Below are 18,560 nucleotides of genomic sequence, written 5' to 3'. Positions count from 1 at the left end.
GTTTATATCTATTTTTTATTAATTTAAATATTTATTTATATAACTATTTAACACATATATTAAAATAGGTTTAATTTATTACTTGTATTTATTAATTCCATTCAATGTATTGTTAATATACTATTATGGGGGTTCTTTTTGTTCATCTTTTTGTTTTAATTTCATTATTTTTTTATTTATTTTTCATATTTTATGTTTTAACTTATACATTAATTTGTTAAATTTATTTATGTTATTTATTTATTTAATTTAGAAATATTGTTAATATATTCTTGACTTTCAAAAAGAGGAATGCCAAAGTAATGATTCAGATATTGAAAGTAAAAAAACTGAATAGGTAATTGGGGGCATAACACAACTCCCCCAGGCCCAGGTTCCTCTCATTACAATTAAATATCCCCTAAGTTCAGTTTGAAAAGGGGAAGTGACTCCGCAGAGTCTATGGTTGTCATCAGTGCAAAAAGAAGACGATTTACAAGTGCCAAAATTAACCACTGAAAAATGGCAGAAAGCAATGAAATCTGTGCGTTGATTATATAACCTTATTACTTCATCTTCATCACAAATGCATTATACAGAAAATTTACGTTTGCCAAGATTAACCTCTAAAAAGGCGACAGGAGGTATTGAAACATTCACTTTGATTAAATCAACTACGCTAAGCCTTTTTGACAGTTTAATGAAACAGATTAATCACAGTCTGTTCCTAATATAGACAAGAAATATCTTTTAAAAAGATATACGGCGTTGATATTTCAATGAATGAGATCAAGGATAGCGAATGTCTTTTTCTGTGCAGTTCTTAGCTGCATCACACGCAGTACGTATGTTACGCGGAGTTTTCGCGGCTTATTTTACATAATAACATATTGCTGGTCATAAACCCATAGATACAAAACAGAAAAACAAAAGAAGAATGGAAGAAAACCAAAAGAAGAATGGAAGTGAAATTAAAACATACGAGTCAACCGGCCACATGCGAAGTATCCGTATTTATAGGCGCGTTCTTCGAACAAACCTGTTTTAATGGTTTGTCGGGCATTGCTATTTGATTCGATTATTAACAGTATCGAGAATCATCGCGCTAATGCTGAATACATTAGTCAATATGGTGGAATAATTATTGTTAAATAAATAAAAAATAATATTTATCATTGTATTGTATTGTTGAAAACACATTAAGAATCTATTATTGACATACCATAAGTATATATCTATATTTAACATATTTCTGGTCTAAAGAAAATTCCAGGTCACCTAGTTCATGGATAGCGTCTTTATTATATAACGATTATTTTACTGGCCGCGAACTCTGGTGATGAACTGTATATAAACTCTGACATTCACACACTGGCCGCGAATTGACCCGATACCTCGCGGGTTGAAATGCAATGCATTAAAGTGAGGCCTCGCTTCCACTGCTCTTTATACTTTTACTGACAGGAATATGGAAGTAAGTATTAAATATGAGAACATAGCCTTTAAGTACAAACGCTTTTGTGCTGGTAATTCTCTGAAAATAAAAGGTGCACGCACAAACTGTATTGATGTCGAGAATTGAGTGTAAAACTGTTCTATCTATTGAGCCTTTTCATTAGAGATAGAATTGTTTCATGCAGTAAAACAGTGTTACAAAGACGCGGATATGTTTCCAATGTTCTGGTGATATACTCAATCAGCCAATGGAATAAATGAAGTGTATTCATTCGTACCTAGCCGCGGGAAATTTTATTTGAATTTTATTGGACACTTACAAAGGTCAGGTAAGGTGAAAAGCTGGCTTAATACAGCTACGCCGAAAAAGGCAGGCACTTTATTGTGCAAGCATTTTAGAGGCTCATTCTCCAACCTCAAAAGCAAGACTGTCATGAGCTTAGGGCCTAAACGCCAATGTGACCATGGTCGAAATTTTGTCTGGGGCTGATTGAGTTCAAATTTCTGGCAGATAGAAATAAAACAACTTTGGCATGACAGGCATGTATTTCAAACATAATAACATGGGATCAGTATATATCTGCAACAATTTCAAATGATTGTAATAAGTCTCCTGCATCACTATTTTGAAATTACATAATTAATAATAAAGTGGTGTTTTGAAATAAGACAACTATTTGCATATACAACTAATATAATTGAGCCTTGCTTTGGAAAAAACATGGCTGAAGGTGCTTGAGGTGCAGTCTGCACTGAGGCTTATCTGGAACAACACCTCCCATTTCTTTGCAAGTTTTCGTTTAACCCTTTACCACTTAGAAATGTATTTTTACGCATAATGTTGTCTCTTAGAAAGTTAAACTTAATTTAAGACCTTTCTTACTAAATTCAAGTTTTAAAGGCTTCATTTCCAACCCTAAAATACTGATGAGCAGCAAACAGCATAAAACCTGAATAGACTGCGAGTTACTCGCAGGCTGTTCTGGTTTTATACTGTTTGCACATAGCCATTTTCACTTTGCTTCTGAGTTGCAAAGGGTAAAGGAAGTCTTTTCTAAACAGATATCCAGTATAGGGGGAAAGTGTTGTCCCTATATAAGCTAATCACAGGCTATCCAGTATAGGGGGAAAGTGTTGTCCCTATATAAGCTAATCACAGGCTATCCAGTATAGGGGGAAAGTGTTGTCCCTATATAAGCTAATCACAGGCTATCCAGTATAGGGGGAAAGTGTTGTCCCTATATAAGCTAATCACAGGCTATCCAGTAAAGGGGGAAATTGTTGTCCCTATATAAGCTAATCACAGGCTATCCAGTATAGGCGGAAAGTGTTGTCCCTATATAAGCTAATCACAGGCTATCCAGTATAGGCGGAAAGTGTTGTCCCTATATAAGCTAATCACAGGCTATCCAGTATAGGCGGAAAGTGTTGTCCCTATATAAGCTAATCACAGGCTATCCAGTATAGGGGGAAAGTGTTGTCCCTATATAAGCTAATCACAGGCTATCCAGTATAGGGGGAAAGTGTTGTCCCTATATAAGCTAATCACAGGCTATCCAGTATAGGCGGAAAGTGTTGTCCCTATATAAGCTACTCACAGGCTATCCAGTATAGGGGGAAAGTGTTGTCCCTATATAAGCTAATCACAGGCTATCCAGTATAGGGGGAAAGTGTTGTCCCTATATAAGCTAATCACAGGCTATCCAGTATAGGCGGAAAGTGTTGTCCCTATATAAGCTAATCACAGGCTATCCAGTATAGGGGGAAAGTGTTGTCCCTATATAAGCTAATCACAGGCTATCCAGTATAGGGGGAAAGTGTTGTCCCTATATAAGCTAATCACAGGCTATCCAGTATAGGGGGAAAGTGTTGTCCCTATATAAGCTAATCACAGGCTATCCAGTATAGGGGGAAAGTGTTGTCCCTATATAAGCTAATCACAGGCTATCCAGTATAGGCGGAAAGTGTTGTCCCTATATAAGCTAATCACAGGCTATCCAGTATAGGCGGAAAGTGTTGTCCCTATATAAGCTAATCACAGGCTATCCAGTATAGGCGGAAAGTGTTGACCCTATATAAGCTAATCACAGGCTATCCAGTATAGGGGGAAAGTGTTGTCCCTATATAAGCTAATCACAGGCTCTAGGACGACTCTTAACCCTTTCAGTGCGGGAACCGAATTTTGAAGGCCTTTGCAAACAGTTTGGATCCTGATGAGACACCACAGAACGTGGCGTCTCATCAGGATCCAAACTGTTGGCTATTCTGATAGTATTCTTTGAAAAAAATCAAAGAAAATGCTAATTTTAGAAATTCAGCAGACGACATTTTAGCAGAAGACAAATTACCCAGCATGCAAAGGGTTAAAGCACATGCATTAAGCTCCATTTTCACAGAGTGCGGCTCAATTGTTTTTCCAAATGCTATTAAAATCATAACATGAAATAAATCTAGATCTAGACTACTATTTAATGTGCCACAATTTAATCAACCTGAAATATAAATCCTATAATTTACAGAGGTAAAACAGGACATACTCATTTGTTATTGAGAGACATTTAAATATCCTTTTATCTAATTAACTCATCTTAAAAGATATGACTACCCTGCTTTTGTCTTTTCCTGACTGTCTGTCACTCCACCCATAGACTCCATCAGATATTGAATACCACTTGGAATGTTGCCAAAATAGGTTACACACCACCCGTAAGATATTACAATCAGATAGTGTTACAACTAAACGCTTTTTGACCTGTTTTACATTTGACACAATGAGCAAACAGATAGCAATTAAACGTGTCATTCATAACCAAAAATATGCTGTAAAATCAATTTCACAAACTGTTACATCTGATTCTGGTCTTTAAATGCCTGGGTGTAAATGCTGCCAAAATACTGAAACTTAACAGGTTGTACATTTTAATTAAGATAATAGAGTAAAATTTTACTTTGAGGTATACCTGCCAAGACAGATTGATACCGGTATTTAACATTAGATACTATATGGCTCCTGATAATTCCTTATTTTATTTTGACATATGACGCTATTGTAACGCTAGTAAAAAAATTGAGCCAATCCCCTGCGAAATGTTGTTCTGCAGTTCACGAATAATTCGTGAACAGTTCATGAACTTTTGGTGAACTGAGTTCATGAATTGTTCACGAATAGTTTGTGAACAGAAAATGAGCCACGTCTGTGAAAAGTTCTTGAAATTTTAGTTCATGAACTGTTCATGAACACTAATGGCATGACGTGTTCATGAAATATTCTTGAATCCTAATGGCATGAAGTGTTCATGAACTTTTCTTGAACCCTTATGGCATGAAGTGTTCATGAACTATTCTTGAACCTGTGTGGCATGAAGTGTTCATGAACTATTCTTCAACCATTATGGCATGACATGTTCATGAACTATTCATGAACATCAATGGCATGAAGTGTTCTTGAACAGTTCATGAACAACACAATTCTTGAAAAATTCTTCAGGGTTTTGCTGTTCACGAACAGTTCATGAACATTTTCCTTCTTTTTTTCAATGGCTCATTTTCTGTTCACGAACTGTAAGTGAATAGTTCATGAACCATAGTTCTTCAAGAGTTCATGAACTGAGGTGGCATGAAGTGTTCATGAACTATTCATGAACAAGAATTTGTCAATTTATGCAAAGGTTATCATAAGTGTTACCAAAGCTCAACAAACAGGTCAGGGTAAGAAGAAACAAGTCTTGTATTAGCACTTAACATAATGATAGCAACATATAACAATAATTTAAATATAACACTAATAACTGAGATACAAGTGGTTTGATAATACTCTTTAAATTTCATAATACAACTTTGCACTATATGTTCATGAATAATTCAATGTATTGAAAAGATTATGAATAGTTCCATTTTCAGTTCAAGAATCATTTACTAATCAATGGTTTCCCTGAAATGGTTACACTTACAGTGCCAAAGAACTTGAAATGGAACCAATGGCTGATCAGTTCAGCCGGTAATTTATTAAAGACTTACATTTTCAAATATAACATAAACCATGTGCCTTCCGTTTCAACTTCCTGTGCACACAATATTCTTTCTTTGTAAAAACAGCAATGCAATGTACATTGAGTTCTTGATATCATCTTAAACTGTTCTTGAAATAAGATGTCCTTAAAACGTTCTTAAACTTGTCTTTTAAGTCTTCCAAGAACAATGACAGATCCTTTTAAGAACATATTGGATTCTTAAAAAGTCCATCATACGTTCAAAAACATTGTGTAGACCTGTTTAAGAACATCAGAAGGAAACATGTTGTTCAAAAAAGTTCTTAAAGTGTTCAAGAATAGTTTAAAAATAATTCAAGAACAGGAAAGGTCCTTAAAAAGTTATTGAAGTGTTCCTGAAGGCAGTTCTTGAACAGTTTTTGTACAAATGTTCTTTAAATTCTCTAGAACAGGTCAAGAACTAACTTACAGTGGTGAAAGTACTATGCATATTCATACTAACTTCACAGGTTTCACAAATCTACAAGATTTGTATGCTAGACATTTCAATATTACTTTCAAAAATATGTATGAAACATCTAGCACAAAGGATTTCATGAATTATTCATGATGGATCCTTAAAGTCTGTCTCAGCAAAGTCATTAGAAATACTTGTGCATGAAATGTTCATCACTAAGTATTTATGGTTAGATGAAGAACTGTTCATGAATTTTGAAATGTTCAACAATAATTCATAAACAGTTCATGAACATGTCCAAAGAACAGTTCATGTCCAAAAGTTCATGAACCAAGCTCAGGAACTTTTTCAGAACCGTTCATGAACAGTTCTTGATTGGCTTGAAGTGTTCACGAAATCATGAACAACATTTCGCCGGGGATGGCATCAAACTGTTTTTTCATATTTGTCATTATCTTAAGTGTGCGCATACAGTGGTTGTTATTTTTTTAGCCAGCGCTATAAAGTTTAATTTAGATATGAATTGACCACACATCCTCCCAATAGGAAAAGAAATCATACCAAATTCTCTATTGTCATGTCATAAATACCATTCCAATTATATAACATCTATTAACACGTTTCTGACAAATACAACTATTGTCATTATAGTCATTTGGTAAATTTTATTATTTTATCTAATGGCAGTTTTGTCATTTAGTCATATTTTCTGTCAAAGAGGAAGTCTGTCGTTTATTTGGTTCTATCACTCTGAGCAATTTCTTCTCTAATCTCAAAACAAATATAGTGATTGCAATCCTACATAGATAATCTATACTTAATCCTTGATCTTTCTTTTATCTTTTTTTGCCATTTTTTCTATGATAAGATCTTTTATTGTTAAAGTTCTGAACATTTTTTCAATGAATCATTAAATCAATTAATTAAATAACCTTCTCAAAATAACATACCAAAAAGACTGGTATATACAGTAACAAAGATAAATCACCAAAAAACAACGGATATACAATAAACCAAGAACAATGGCATATCTTGCTTAATTTGACAGATACAATCAATAAGATGTCCTAATCAAACAAACTCTTGCAATAGGAATAATCAAATTCCATTCCTGATCAGAGGGCGATGAAGCATGGCAATTTTGTTTCCAGTGAGTATTTTGTATTATTTCAAGATCATGCATTCGCCAAACATTTCTATAAAATATTAAATAACTCGGTAAAATCTGGTAAAACTTAAACAGCTAAATTACTCGCAGGCTGTTCTGGTTTTATGCCGGTTACAAGAAAACATTTTCACTTTGCTTCTTATTATGGGGGAAAAGGGTTAATAAGGCAATGTTCTGAATAAATTCCAAAGTTAAAAAACTTTGACAAGACTTAACCTGCGAGTGTTAACTGTGACGAGATCCTTTCATTACAGTCACTTAAAAGTACAGGCCCAGTAATAACAATAACCTGAATTACTTTGAAATATTTTGTAAATTATATATAATTTCGAAATACAGCCAGTTTCTTAATTGAAAATTAAGCAATTTTTTTTAGCAAATATGTTTTTAGCAATAGATTCATAACAACATTATTACCAATACCGCATATGTGTGAAAAGTTAACAGTAAGAAAGTGAAAAGTAAAAAATCACCTTTTTTTATAGCTTGAGTTTTTAAAGTACAAGCAAGCTTTACTATGGGCTCGATCGAGTATTCTACTCATTGTTTGAAATATTTATCTCCACATTACTTAATCATTACATTCAAACTTCACATGTTACTATAAGTTAATAAAGAAAAAATGTTTTCCACTCAATCAAGGTTTCTTTTCTCATAAAACATTAATTTTTTTTACAAAAATACTAAATTACTTGATAGCTAAAATAACTTACCTACTCATTTACAAACAGTTTGGTTTAAAAAAAAAGTGCCAGAAACTCTAAAAAGAACAAGAAAAGTCAAGCACACTGTCTCCGACATCTCTTGCTATTATGAATAAATGGCCAACAGTACTTTTTGCATTGGAATTAACTATAAATATATCTATTTCTAATTTGTATTTTTGAATTATGTATTATTTTATATTAAAAACGATGACAAAACATGAGATGAGCTTAAGTAATAACATGTTATATAGGCATATGATTTAATTTCATTTACCGCAAGACCGAATGTCTGACACATTTTTGGAGTTTAAAGGAATTCTGGCTAATCAAGGAAGACACTTTCTGCCTTTATGGTACTTCTCGTTTTAAATAAGTCTCTTCTTAGTGCAAACCCAGTTTAGGGGGAAAGAGTCATCCCTGATAAGCCTGTGCAGTAAGCACAGGCTTACGAGCCTGCACAGTTAGTGCATACTTATCTGGGACGACATTTCAGGCTCCTGCATTAAGCACCATTTTCCCAAGGCCAGGTTCATATTTCAACTTCCATCCAATTGTGGATTGTTTGATCCCTGAGTTCTGCTCCAATTTAAAACCACCCTGCTGCCAAATTAAGATAATGAGAATGCTTTATCTACCGACCAGAGTTTGATTTGTAAATTATTAATTTTATACAAACACATTAGCCCATTAGCAAGTTGGGCTAAAGTCAAATAGTCAAATAGTATGCGGTGGTTCTTTCATGTTTACATGGAAAACTTGTTTGATAGTGACGGTCAACACAGGGCCTTAAGTACCTGAAAGGAGTAGCAGTGGATGTAATGGTAGAGATATTATAAGGGAATAGAAATGATGTACCATAATTTGTTACTTTTTTCAGTGCATAAATGAAATTTTGTTTGTGTGGTTGGAATAACACTGGAATTTAAATCAATTAATAAATAATTTTATTACATATAGGGGGAAAAACTTTTTGCACTAGAAAATTGTTGTGATAATTTAAAATTAATTGTATTGTTGTTTACATGAAAGATTGCCTTGCAATATATTTTATTCCTGGTTGTAATTTAAGGGCTACTGAATCAGAGTTTCTTAAGTAGGATTGTTTATTTTCAGACAGGCAAACATTTAGTGGCAAAATAAAGTATCTACATGCATCACTTTTTATAACAATTTGTATGATAAAATTATGTATGCAAGTGTCTATTTCACATATAATTTGTCAACTTTAATGATAACAACTTATACATCTGTTTGTAATGCAATGTTGAAAAAGTATACTTTTGATTGCAAAGATTGCTGTCTTATTTTAAATTCATTATAATATACATTCCATATATTTATATTTTTATTTTTTTTTGCCTCTAACCACTTACTTTTGATAATATATAGTTTAAATACTCGATTCATTGTGTATATAAACACAACAACACTCTCACGTATCATTCATTATTATCTTTATAACTATTTTTGTTCATGCAATTGTATGAATTTTTTACAATATTGATCATGATGAGCTGTAAAATGCTTAAGTGAATATTTTAAGAGTTCTGTTCTGTATATAAACAGTATATCAACCTGTAAGAGCTAAAATTGCATAAATTATAATAATCTGCAGCTGTTGTTTTGCGCCATAGTTTCCTTGCCCGTATTTTAAACCAGACTTTTAATTTTTATAATTACGGATTTCAAATATTTGAATCTCTTGCAACTAAAAATCATTTTACAGCAGGGTTAAAAGATAACGTTCATCTGACAAAACAAAGCATGACGGAATTTGTCACGGAGGAGAAAACATTGAATAGGTTGCAAATAAAAGGACATAAAAGTCTATTTTTGATTAATTGATACAATACAATGCCTGTCTCTCTGGCAATTGTGCAGCGGTGATTAATTGATGCTTATTTCTTAAATAAAGTTCACAATAAGATAGTAAATTGAAAGATTGAAAGGGCTACATGATAATATTGTGATGGTGCAGAAACACTAATAACATTGTGTCACTTTGGAAATCCATCTTTGATAGTTTTACTTCAAGAAGACTAGAAGGATCTATTGTGTGCTTTGGTGATTATGGTTGGTCTGTTTTTAGTTTTAAATTGTTATTCATTCCAAATATTGTGAATTTTTCTCCAAAAGTTTTCAATCGCAAACAGCTATTACTAATATTATTTTCACTGTTATGGCACAATTGTAATATAACAAGGACACTAATCAAGAAATATTGTTTAGGTTACCAAGTCAAAACTATTTCTTAAGTTAAATACAATGAAGGATTGCTGACAATTTTTGATAAAGTACAAATGCTAATTTGATAAACCCTATGTTCTTAGTAAATTAAAAATCAAAACAACTAATTCATAATATTTTTTTCTTTATTTCAGCCAACTGCAAAAATTAGAGGTCAACTTTGGAACAGTGTGGAACTTTTTGGATTATCTTTGAAGATTTAATTATTAACTATGCTCAAATATCAAATGGAGTAGTTGAACTAATTTGACATAAGGTGATTGCGATAAGAATATTTAGATGAAAAACTGAAAATGGATAAAGACACAGTGAGGCTCAAGTGAGATGATTAATTGCAAATTTGGTCCGATAAATTGCAAATTATGTCGGATTAATTGCAAATTTGGTCCATAGAACTTGTGATGTGCCCTGTAAAGTTAAGCAAAAATCCTTGTACATTTCAAATCACATCAGGCTGGGGTAAGTGACATAACGGGAGGATAAATTGAGAAGAACAATACTCTATGCTACCCCTATGAAATGAACATTAAGGCGGTTAAACCGATTAAGAATTAGTTAGTATACATATCACTTGATTTTTGGTTATCAAGGATTACAAGAAAAGCTCTTTGTTAACTATTTAATCTTCTTTAGTGATCACCTTGAAAGACTAAGATTGCAGAGTGTTCCACTGTCCTTTCAATTATAATCAATAGCATTGAGGCATGCAAAGAGAATTTTTAATCGCATAACCCCTCTCAAGTAGTGAGAATGAATTCACCCATAAAATTAAACAGTAACGATTTTGAGTATTTAACCCTGAGCGACCAGGAGTACCTATTCACTATTGAACGTCTCTACCTATTAAACAGTGGTAAACTAAAGCACTTCCACACACTAGGACCTTGGCACCAAGTGAAGTCAAGAACACTGAATGAAATCATAGAGCGCGTTGCGACTCCAAATCCACGCCCATGCTCCAGGGGTCACAAGAAAGGACTCTGGTGCGTACAGGATCCAGATTATATCACCGGACCAAAGATCTTGAAATATCAAAGGACAACTGATGAAAGCTTGGACGACAGTGCAGCATCTACATCTGCGCAAGCTCTTGACACAAGTACCGATAGTGACAGATCCAGGACACCCAAACCGCCAAGAGTACCGAAAAACAAATACTCCATTCCGCGGAAATACCAGGTAATTCCGAAACCTTCGCCGTGGATAGTTATGGAGCCCTCTAAAAAGAAGAACTTCATTTGCGATGACCCGCCCGATCCCTCATATGTCAGGGAAAAATCTATGAGCCTGCCAAGGTCAGCGCCAGTTCGAAGGTCGACTGCTCGGTCTCGAGTCTCGTGGCCGGGTACGGGAGCAAGCGATAGGTACACCATGAGCCCGTTCTCAACCTCGGTCAGCCACAACGAGCTTGAACAGATAGTGGAGCGGGTCACCAGACCTACTCATGCCAGCAAGGGCGGGGTAGACCTGCAGGAAAAGTTCAGGTAACTTTTTTTCTCATTAGTTTTAACTTTTATCCAAAACATTGTATTTTATTTTTTTACCTTTATTTTATATTCAATTATTTTTAAGAGCTGAATCTGTTAAGGCTTGTGATTTTACTAATTCATTATTAAAATTGTTATTAAAAATAAGAGTTTGAAAACCCATTTTGCAATGAAATAGTAGTTATTATTTTTTAAACTTTTATTCCTTACATAGATTATAGTCGAACAATTTTAGCTGTGAAGTGTATTTTTTCTAAAACCTATCATGTAAAATATACAAATCAATTTTGACAGTTTTTTTTTCCAAAATAAATGTGCTTCCTTGGATAGATATACGCAATGTACCCTTGGAAGTTTTAACACAAAAGTCAAAATAAAATATTGATATAATTCAAACAAAAACAGAATTACAGACAAATGGTTATAATAAAATCTACACATTCCTTTTTTAAAGTTCAATTTTTTAAGAAGTTAATTGTTGTTGTTGTTGTTGTTTTTTCTATGGCACAAACAGTAAACATATAATAATATAAAATAATGATATAAAATATTGTTTTTGTTTTATTCAAGTTGTTTAGCTGTATCCTAAGGTTTGATATGTGGGGACAGTGGTCTAGTGGTAGGATGCTGGTCTAGGGATTGGAAGGTCCCTAGTTCGAATCCCGCTCAGGGCATTGGATTTTTCTGAGCAAAATATTAATCCCACGCTTGCTCCTCTCCACCCAGGTGTATAAACGGGTACCTGTGAGGGAAATAAGTCAATGTGCCGTGGCCATATGTAAACGGACGACTTAAATCCCAGTGTGGGGGGGGGGGGTTAATGTCCAAGTCGGCTGAAGATGCATTCGTTATCGAAGCAGACTATAAACCGCACCTTTAACCTTTAAAGTATTATTAATAATTTGAGTTTGAAATCCCATTTTAAACGGATATAATTTTTTAATTTAATTGTCACATTCTTATCAATTCTTCAATACATTCACGGTGAGCCTGCTCTGAATTTATTTTGCTGTTAAATGATGTTAACATAAGCAGTTATTTTGAATGTGTTCTATCAACCTTTTATTTAAAGGATCAGTATCACAATATTCATATGCTTACAAGTATCCTCTAAAATGTAGTAAAGTGCGTCATATTGTCAATTAAACAAGAATATTAACAGCATTAAGACTACCTTGTTATTCATTTGGTCAAATTATATTCAATTACAAGGAAGCATGTTTCGGCAAGTATATCCACTAAATAATCCAAACAAAAATCATAACTAAGTTTGAAAGATATGAATGTCCTAATTTAGATACGTTTCTCTATATAAAAATGGCAGGTAATAAATAAAGATTCAATTCAATTAATTAATGATTTAAATGGACTTTTTTTTTTAATCACTAATGTCTTGAATGCTAAAACAAAAATAGCATAAAAATGTGTGAATCAAATTTTTAACATTGATGATTTCTTGAATTAATTGCAAGTTTACTTCCAATATATACAATGGGTGTAACATTGCATTCTAATAATAATTACTTTTGCTATTGAACCTTGCTCTGGAAAAAGGGGGCTGAATGCATGTGCGTATAATGATTTGCCTATGCAGTCAGCACAGACTAACATAGGACAACATTGTTACCGCTTTCAAGGAATTTTTCATGTAAAGGAATTGTCTTCTAAACAAAAATCCAGTGTAGATGGAAAATGTCGTCCCAGATTGGACTATACAGGCTTATTGGGGACAACACTGTACGCTCATGCATTAACCCTTTCAGTGCGGGAACCGAATTTTGAAGGCCTGTGCAAACAGTTTGGATCCAGATGAGACGCCACAGAACGTGGCGTCTCATCGGGATCCAAACTATTTGCTATTCTGACAGTATTCTTTGAAAAAAAATCGAAGAAAATGCTTATTTTAAAAATTTAGCAGACAACATTTTAGCAGATGACAAATTTCCCAGCATGCAAAGGGTTAAGCCTTCTTTTCCCAGAGCATGGCTGGATTGAAAATTATCATATTTAAAGTGTATGTCACGTTTTTTAGAAAGAGAAACAAGAGCTGTCACCATAGGATGACATTTTATGCCCCCTATAAATGCTTTGATAGAAGTTATGAGCATTTTTCAAAACCTAAACTCAGATTTCGAAACCTAAACGCCGACCATAAGTTCAAGGTCAAGGTCACAGGGATCAACATTTTTGTGTGTATGGAAAGGCCTTGTCCATATACACATGCATACCAAATATGAAGGTTATATCTCAAGGGACATAGAAGTTATGAGCATTTTTCGAAACCTAAACGCGAAGTGTGACGGACAGACAGACAGACAGACAGACAGACGGACGGACGGACGGACAGACAGACAGATGGACGGACAGTGTGATCACTATATGCCCTCCTTCGGGGGCATAAAAACAACACACAAATTAAGGACCCTTTCATAAAATTGATGTTACCTTGTTACCTGAACATAGCTGTTTACATAGTTATCTAACTAGCTTTATACAACCCATATCCTGACTTGTTATCATATAATACATACACACACACAGAAGGCCAAAGGTATCAAAGACATTTGACATTGGAAAGGATTTAATAGTTCAATATAACTTTCACATGTAACTGTGTAACCTTTGTTTACATTGTATCATAGAAGTTAAATTATCAAACAATTCAAATTAAAGGGGCCTTTTCACGTTTTGGCAAATTGACAAAATTCAAAAAAATTGTTTCAGATTCACAAATTTCTGTTGTAGTTATGATATTTGTGAGTAAACAGTAACACTGAACATTAACCATACTCTAAAATATCAATTATATGCATCTGTTGACGATTTAAAAACCTCAAAATTATAAAGCATTGCAAAGCAAATTGATTGAATAATTTGGAGAGTTCTGTTGTTGTTGTTATATTTTGGGATACTACGATGATTGCTTATATAAAGTATAAAATACTTCACTCATTGCATGAGCACGGCTGGCCAAGTGGTCAAAGTGAAAGGCTTTTATTCCCGGGGTCAGTGGTTCGAGTCCAGTTCAGGTTCATTTTTTTTCTTTCTTTAATTTTATTCTTGATTTTTACTGGAGCTTTTGAGATCCAATGTTTACATTTATCAATATAAAGCATTTAATGACAAACTTCAACACATGCCAAAATCTGTGAAGAGGCCCCTTTAAAATATCCTGTTCACAGTTTGACAAATTATTTTCAATTTCAATGTTGTTCCCTCGTTCTTAAAAAGGATCATTGTGTTTTGAGTTTTTGCAAAATAAAATGTTCAGCTCGCAATTTCAATTGTTTAAATGTTTAATGACATTCAATATGATTTGTCAAAAATATATGTGAACAAGTCCCTTTAACAAACACGTACAAATGAAATGTGACTTTTTCAAACACATCTATTTACAGGAGTGTTATTGTCACAAAAAATCTTTTTAGCAGTGAAGATTAACAAGTTCAAAAGAATTATAATATAATATTTGACCTTAAATGGTACATTGACCTTGGGTGCAGGCCTCATCATTATGAATAACGCTTATTATCACAAAGGTCATCACTTCTGCCTGGTTACCTCACAATCCATTTATGGTCAACACACAAATTTGACAGCCTATTTTTTTATGAATTGTCTATTATGTTCTATATTTTCTATTCAGTTGTGACCTTAAAGGGACTGTCCAACAGAATTGGCATGTATTAAAGCATGTCATTAACTGCTTTAAATGCTTTATATTGATAAATTTAAACATTTGAACTAAAAATCTCCAGTAAAAAATAAGAATACAATTTTAAAAAAAGAAGAAAAAACGTTAACCTCCACAGGACTCGAACCACTGACCCCTAGAGTCATGGAGTTTTGGAGTAAAATGTCTCCCGACTTTACCACTCGTCCACCCACGCTCATGTCAAATGCGTAGGTATTTTTTAGCTATATAAGCAATCCTCGTAGTTCGCAAAAATATGGATTCGCGTCAAAAGACGCTTTTGACTGTTGGACAGTCCCTTTTACTTTAGACCTCGAGACATGATTAATGCTTTCAACATTCTGTCTAAAAATGCTCATTTCTTCTGATTATATGAAAATCCACTTTTTAAAACAAAGTTATACAATAACAAAGTGCTCAGGATCGATTTCTGATAATTGACCTTCACTTTTGATCTTAAGCTCCAACCGCGTTCTTTATATTTCCCCCATAGACACCAAGTACTGGTTCTAGTCCCAGAAAACGGACTCGAGAGCGTTTCAAATAAGCCTTAGGCTTTCTATGCAATAGAGCTGAAATAAATGAATTAAAACTAAGTAAATAGTTGTGTTTGAGAAAATCACCAGAATGATGTCTTATTCCAAGTTCACTTAAACATGTGTGTTTATGTATTTCAGGAACAAAGACTATGTGTATGGATCGAGAGCATGCACCCCAAACATCGACCACATTGCGAAGCCAACCATATCCAGTCGCGGCGGAAAAGACATCGCCGAAAAATTTGAAAATAAGGATTACGTGTATGGCTCCAAAACTGTCGATCCAGATTCACTGAATACCATTGTTGACAGAATAACTCGACCAACAGTGGCAAGTACAGGTGGGGCCGGGCAGGAGAGAAAGTACACAGATTTTGTCTACGGGGAGCAGAAGGTATCGAAAGATGAGATGGAAACGATCGTTGACAGAATTACTAAACCGACAATCTCGAGCCGAGGCGGCGTAGATCTGGCGGACAAGGAATTCATTTACATTCAACAGCCGAAGGTGAAAACTAACATCATAATTCCTGGACTTGAAAAAAAGTTCATTGGCCGAAAGAAGCTGTCTGCGGATGAAATGAACGAAGTTATCGAAAGGCTCACCAAACTCACACCCGCGTACAAGGCAAAGTTTGCCATAAACCCGAATGTATGGAAGGATGAGTCCGCAAGGACGGGGCCCGCACATCAAAGAGAGGCAATTGCTGTGTGAAAAGTAATAAAGGGAGGTAATTGCTGCGTGGAAAGTTATCCCTTAATGTTTGCAGAAGAACACTGTAAGATGAGGAAGGCAAAAACTTATTGCTTGTTTCCACTAAAAGTCTCTTAAAGAATACAGCACTGGTAGAAAGGTTGTATAAAAACTTTTAGATTGTGTTTTTTTTTACCATACTTGAGTTGTTTCCCATGTAAATAAGAATATTCAATGACAGAAATCTTCAAAAATCTCTTATGAATCTTCTTCTGTAGATGTTAAAGTTAATTTAGCCATTATGATCAAATCTAGCGAAAATCATCAAAAACTAAACCTTTTATGCCAAAAAATTGTTTAGCGTCTGCACAAATAATGGTCAGACTGGTGTAGAAAACCTACTTTTTTAACCCCAAGAGAGAATATTGCTTTATGATAGAGGAGATTGCTATACACTTATGGAAGACAATATAAATGATTTTTAATATGTTATAGATCTTCAATGGTTGTGTATCCATGGATAATTGTGAAATTCAATAGTTTATATCTCCTTGAGGATTGACTTAAGTCATGACATTCAATGCTTTTCATGGATTGTGGAATATGAATGCAATAAAATCCTTGGTTATAAAATATGAAAATCAAATAACATATCAGTTATTAAGAAACTGAAATGTTATTAAAATATTCACGAATATCTGTTGAAACTGACTATTGTATTCACTAGACTTGCTATGATATGTTATGTATATGTTATGTTAAAAATGTTCTTTTGCATGTGGTATTGTTAATAATATTTCATACAATCATGTTGTTTTTTTTAACTTATTTATTGTATATCTGATTAGCAGGACTAGAAATTAAACTGGATGTCTTTGCCCTTCTTAACTGGTATTTTGAATGTGAACATTCATACGTGTTTATTTTCTCAAAGCACTTAACAGTTCATTCTGATGCTTTGCATTTTGTTGTGCATTTACTATATATACAGTAATATAAATAATAGTGAATGTTAATACAATATTACACTATTCAGATGTGTGTGCATTTAGAATTTATCAATAATGTGTAAATAATATAAATTTGCAATAAAAACTGACAATTATTCATGATCCATTGTTGTTTTACTTCAAACAATTAATGTGAGATGAACATGTTTACTTGAATTTTTTATAAAAAGCAACGACTTTAAACAGGCACTGTAAGCTCAAAAATCTCAGCTCCTCGCTGATGATACTTTCCTATACAAAAGGATACAAGATGCAGCAACACTTCAGCTTGATCTGGATTCACTACAGAAATTGGGTAAAGACTGGCAGATGTCATTCAATTCTTAAAAGTGTCTTACACATCTCAAAATCAAGTTAGATTAAGTCAGAGTACGTAATTCATTGGCAGAGGCTTATATCTGTAAAGGAAGACAAATACCTTAACATGACAATCTCAAATCTGACTACATGTCCTGGAAACTGCATGAAGCAGCAGTAATACGGAAGGCAGGCAACAGCCTAGGGATCTTGAGGCAAAACCAAGCCAGCTGTTGACCTAGCCTCAAAACACGCACATACACAACCTTAGTGCGGTCAATATTGGAGTACGCTACAACTGGGGACCCTCACACTCAAGTATGTATTGACCAGATAGAAGCTGTTCAGAGACATGCTCCTTGCTATGTGAGCTATGTAAGTGGACTACAGAACCACAAGCGGCAGATAGAAGCTGTTCAGAGACATGCTCCTTGCTATGTGAGCTATGTAAGTGGACTACAGAACCACAAGCGGCAGAAAGAAGCTGTTCAGAGACATGCTCCTTGCTATGTGAGCTATGTAAGTGGACTACAGAACCACAAGCGGCAGATAGAAGCTGTTCAGAGACATGCTCCTTGCTATGTGAGCTATGTAAGTGGACTACAGAACCACAAGCGGCAGATAGAAGCTGTTCAGAGACATGCTCCTTGCTATGTGAGCTATGTAAGTGGACTACAGAACCACAAGCAACAGATAGAAGCTGTTCAGAGACATGCTCCTTGCTGTGTGAGCTATGTAAGTGGACTACAGAACCACAAGCAACAGATAGAAGCTGTTCAGAGACGCGCTGTTCGCTATGTGAGCTATATGAAAGGGGATTACAGAACCACAAGGGGC

At 34.3% G+C, this 18,560-nt stretch overlaps 2 protein-coding genes across 5 annotated transcripts in view; one reads left to right on the top strand and one right to left on the bottom strand.

Moving 5' to 3' along the window:
* LOC127838433 (uncharacterized) overlaps positions 1-18,560 on the bottom strand; it is a 65,514-nt gene that overhangs the window by 14,759 nt on the left and 32,195 nt on the right. The window contains exon 1 of one of the 4 annotated variants that reach the window (XM_052366215.1): positions 14,964-15,067. The exons of the other annotated variants lie outside the window; for them this stretch is intronic. Coding sequence (XP_052222175.1) covers positions 14,964-15,002 — 39 coding nt within the window. The 5' untranslated portion in view covers positions 15,003-15,067. Of the gene's footprint in view, positions 1-14,963; positions 15,068-18,560 lie in introns of those variants that run through there. 4 annotated transcript variants of the gene reach the window in all.
* Positions 9,712-17,500, top strand: LOC127838426 (uncharacterized). Its single transcript, XM_052366192.1, has 3 exons — positions 9,712-9,828; positions 10,137-11,486; positions 15,861-17,500. Exons 2-3 carry the CDS (start codon positions 10,753-10,755, stop codon positions 16,435-16,437), a joined length of 1,311 nt encoding a protein of 436 aa, XP_052222152.1. The 5' UTR covers positions 9,712-9,828; positions 10,137-10,752; the 3' UTR covers positions 16,438-17,500.

Source organism: Dreissena polymorpha, chromosome 7, assembly GCF_020536995.1.
Source record: "Dreissena polymorpha isolate Duluth1 chromosome 7, UMN_Dpol_1.0, whole genome shotgun sequence".
NCBI lineage: Eukaryota > Metazoa > Mollusca > Bivalvia > Myida > Dreissenidae > Dreissena > Dreissena polymorpha.
This window is presented reverse-complemented; position numbering and strand designations above follow the sequence as displayed.

Excerpts from the sequence above, each read along its gene's own strand:
- LOC127838426 (XM_052366192.1), top strand. The coding sequence starts at position 10,753 with ATGAATTCACCCATAAAATTAAACAGTAACGATTTTGAGTATTTAACC. Across the intron at positions 11,487-15,860 it reads GACCTGCAGGAAAAGTTCAG|GAACAAAGACTATGTGTATG; the intron begins GTAACTTTTTTT and ends TATGTATTTCAG.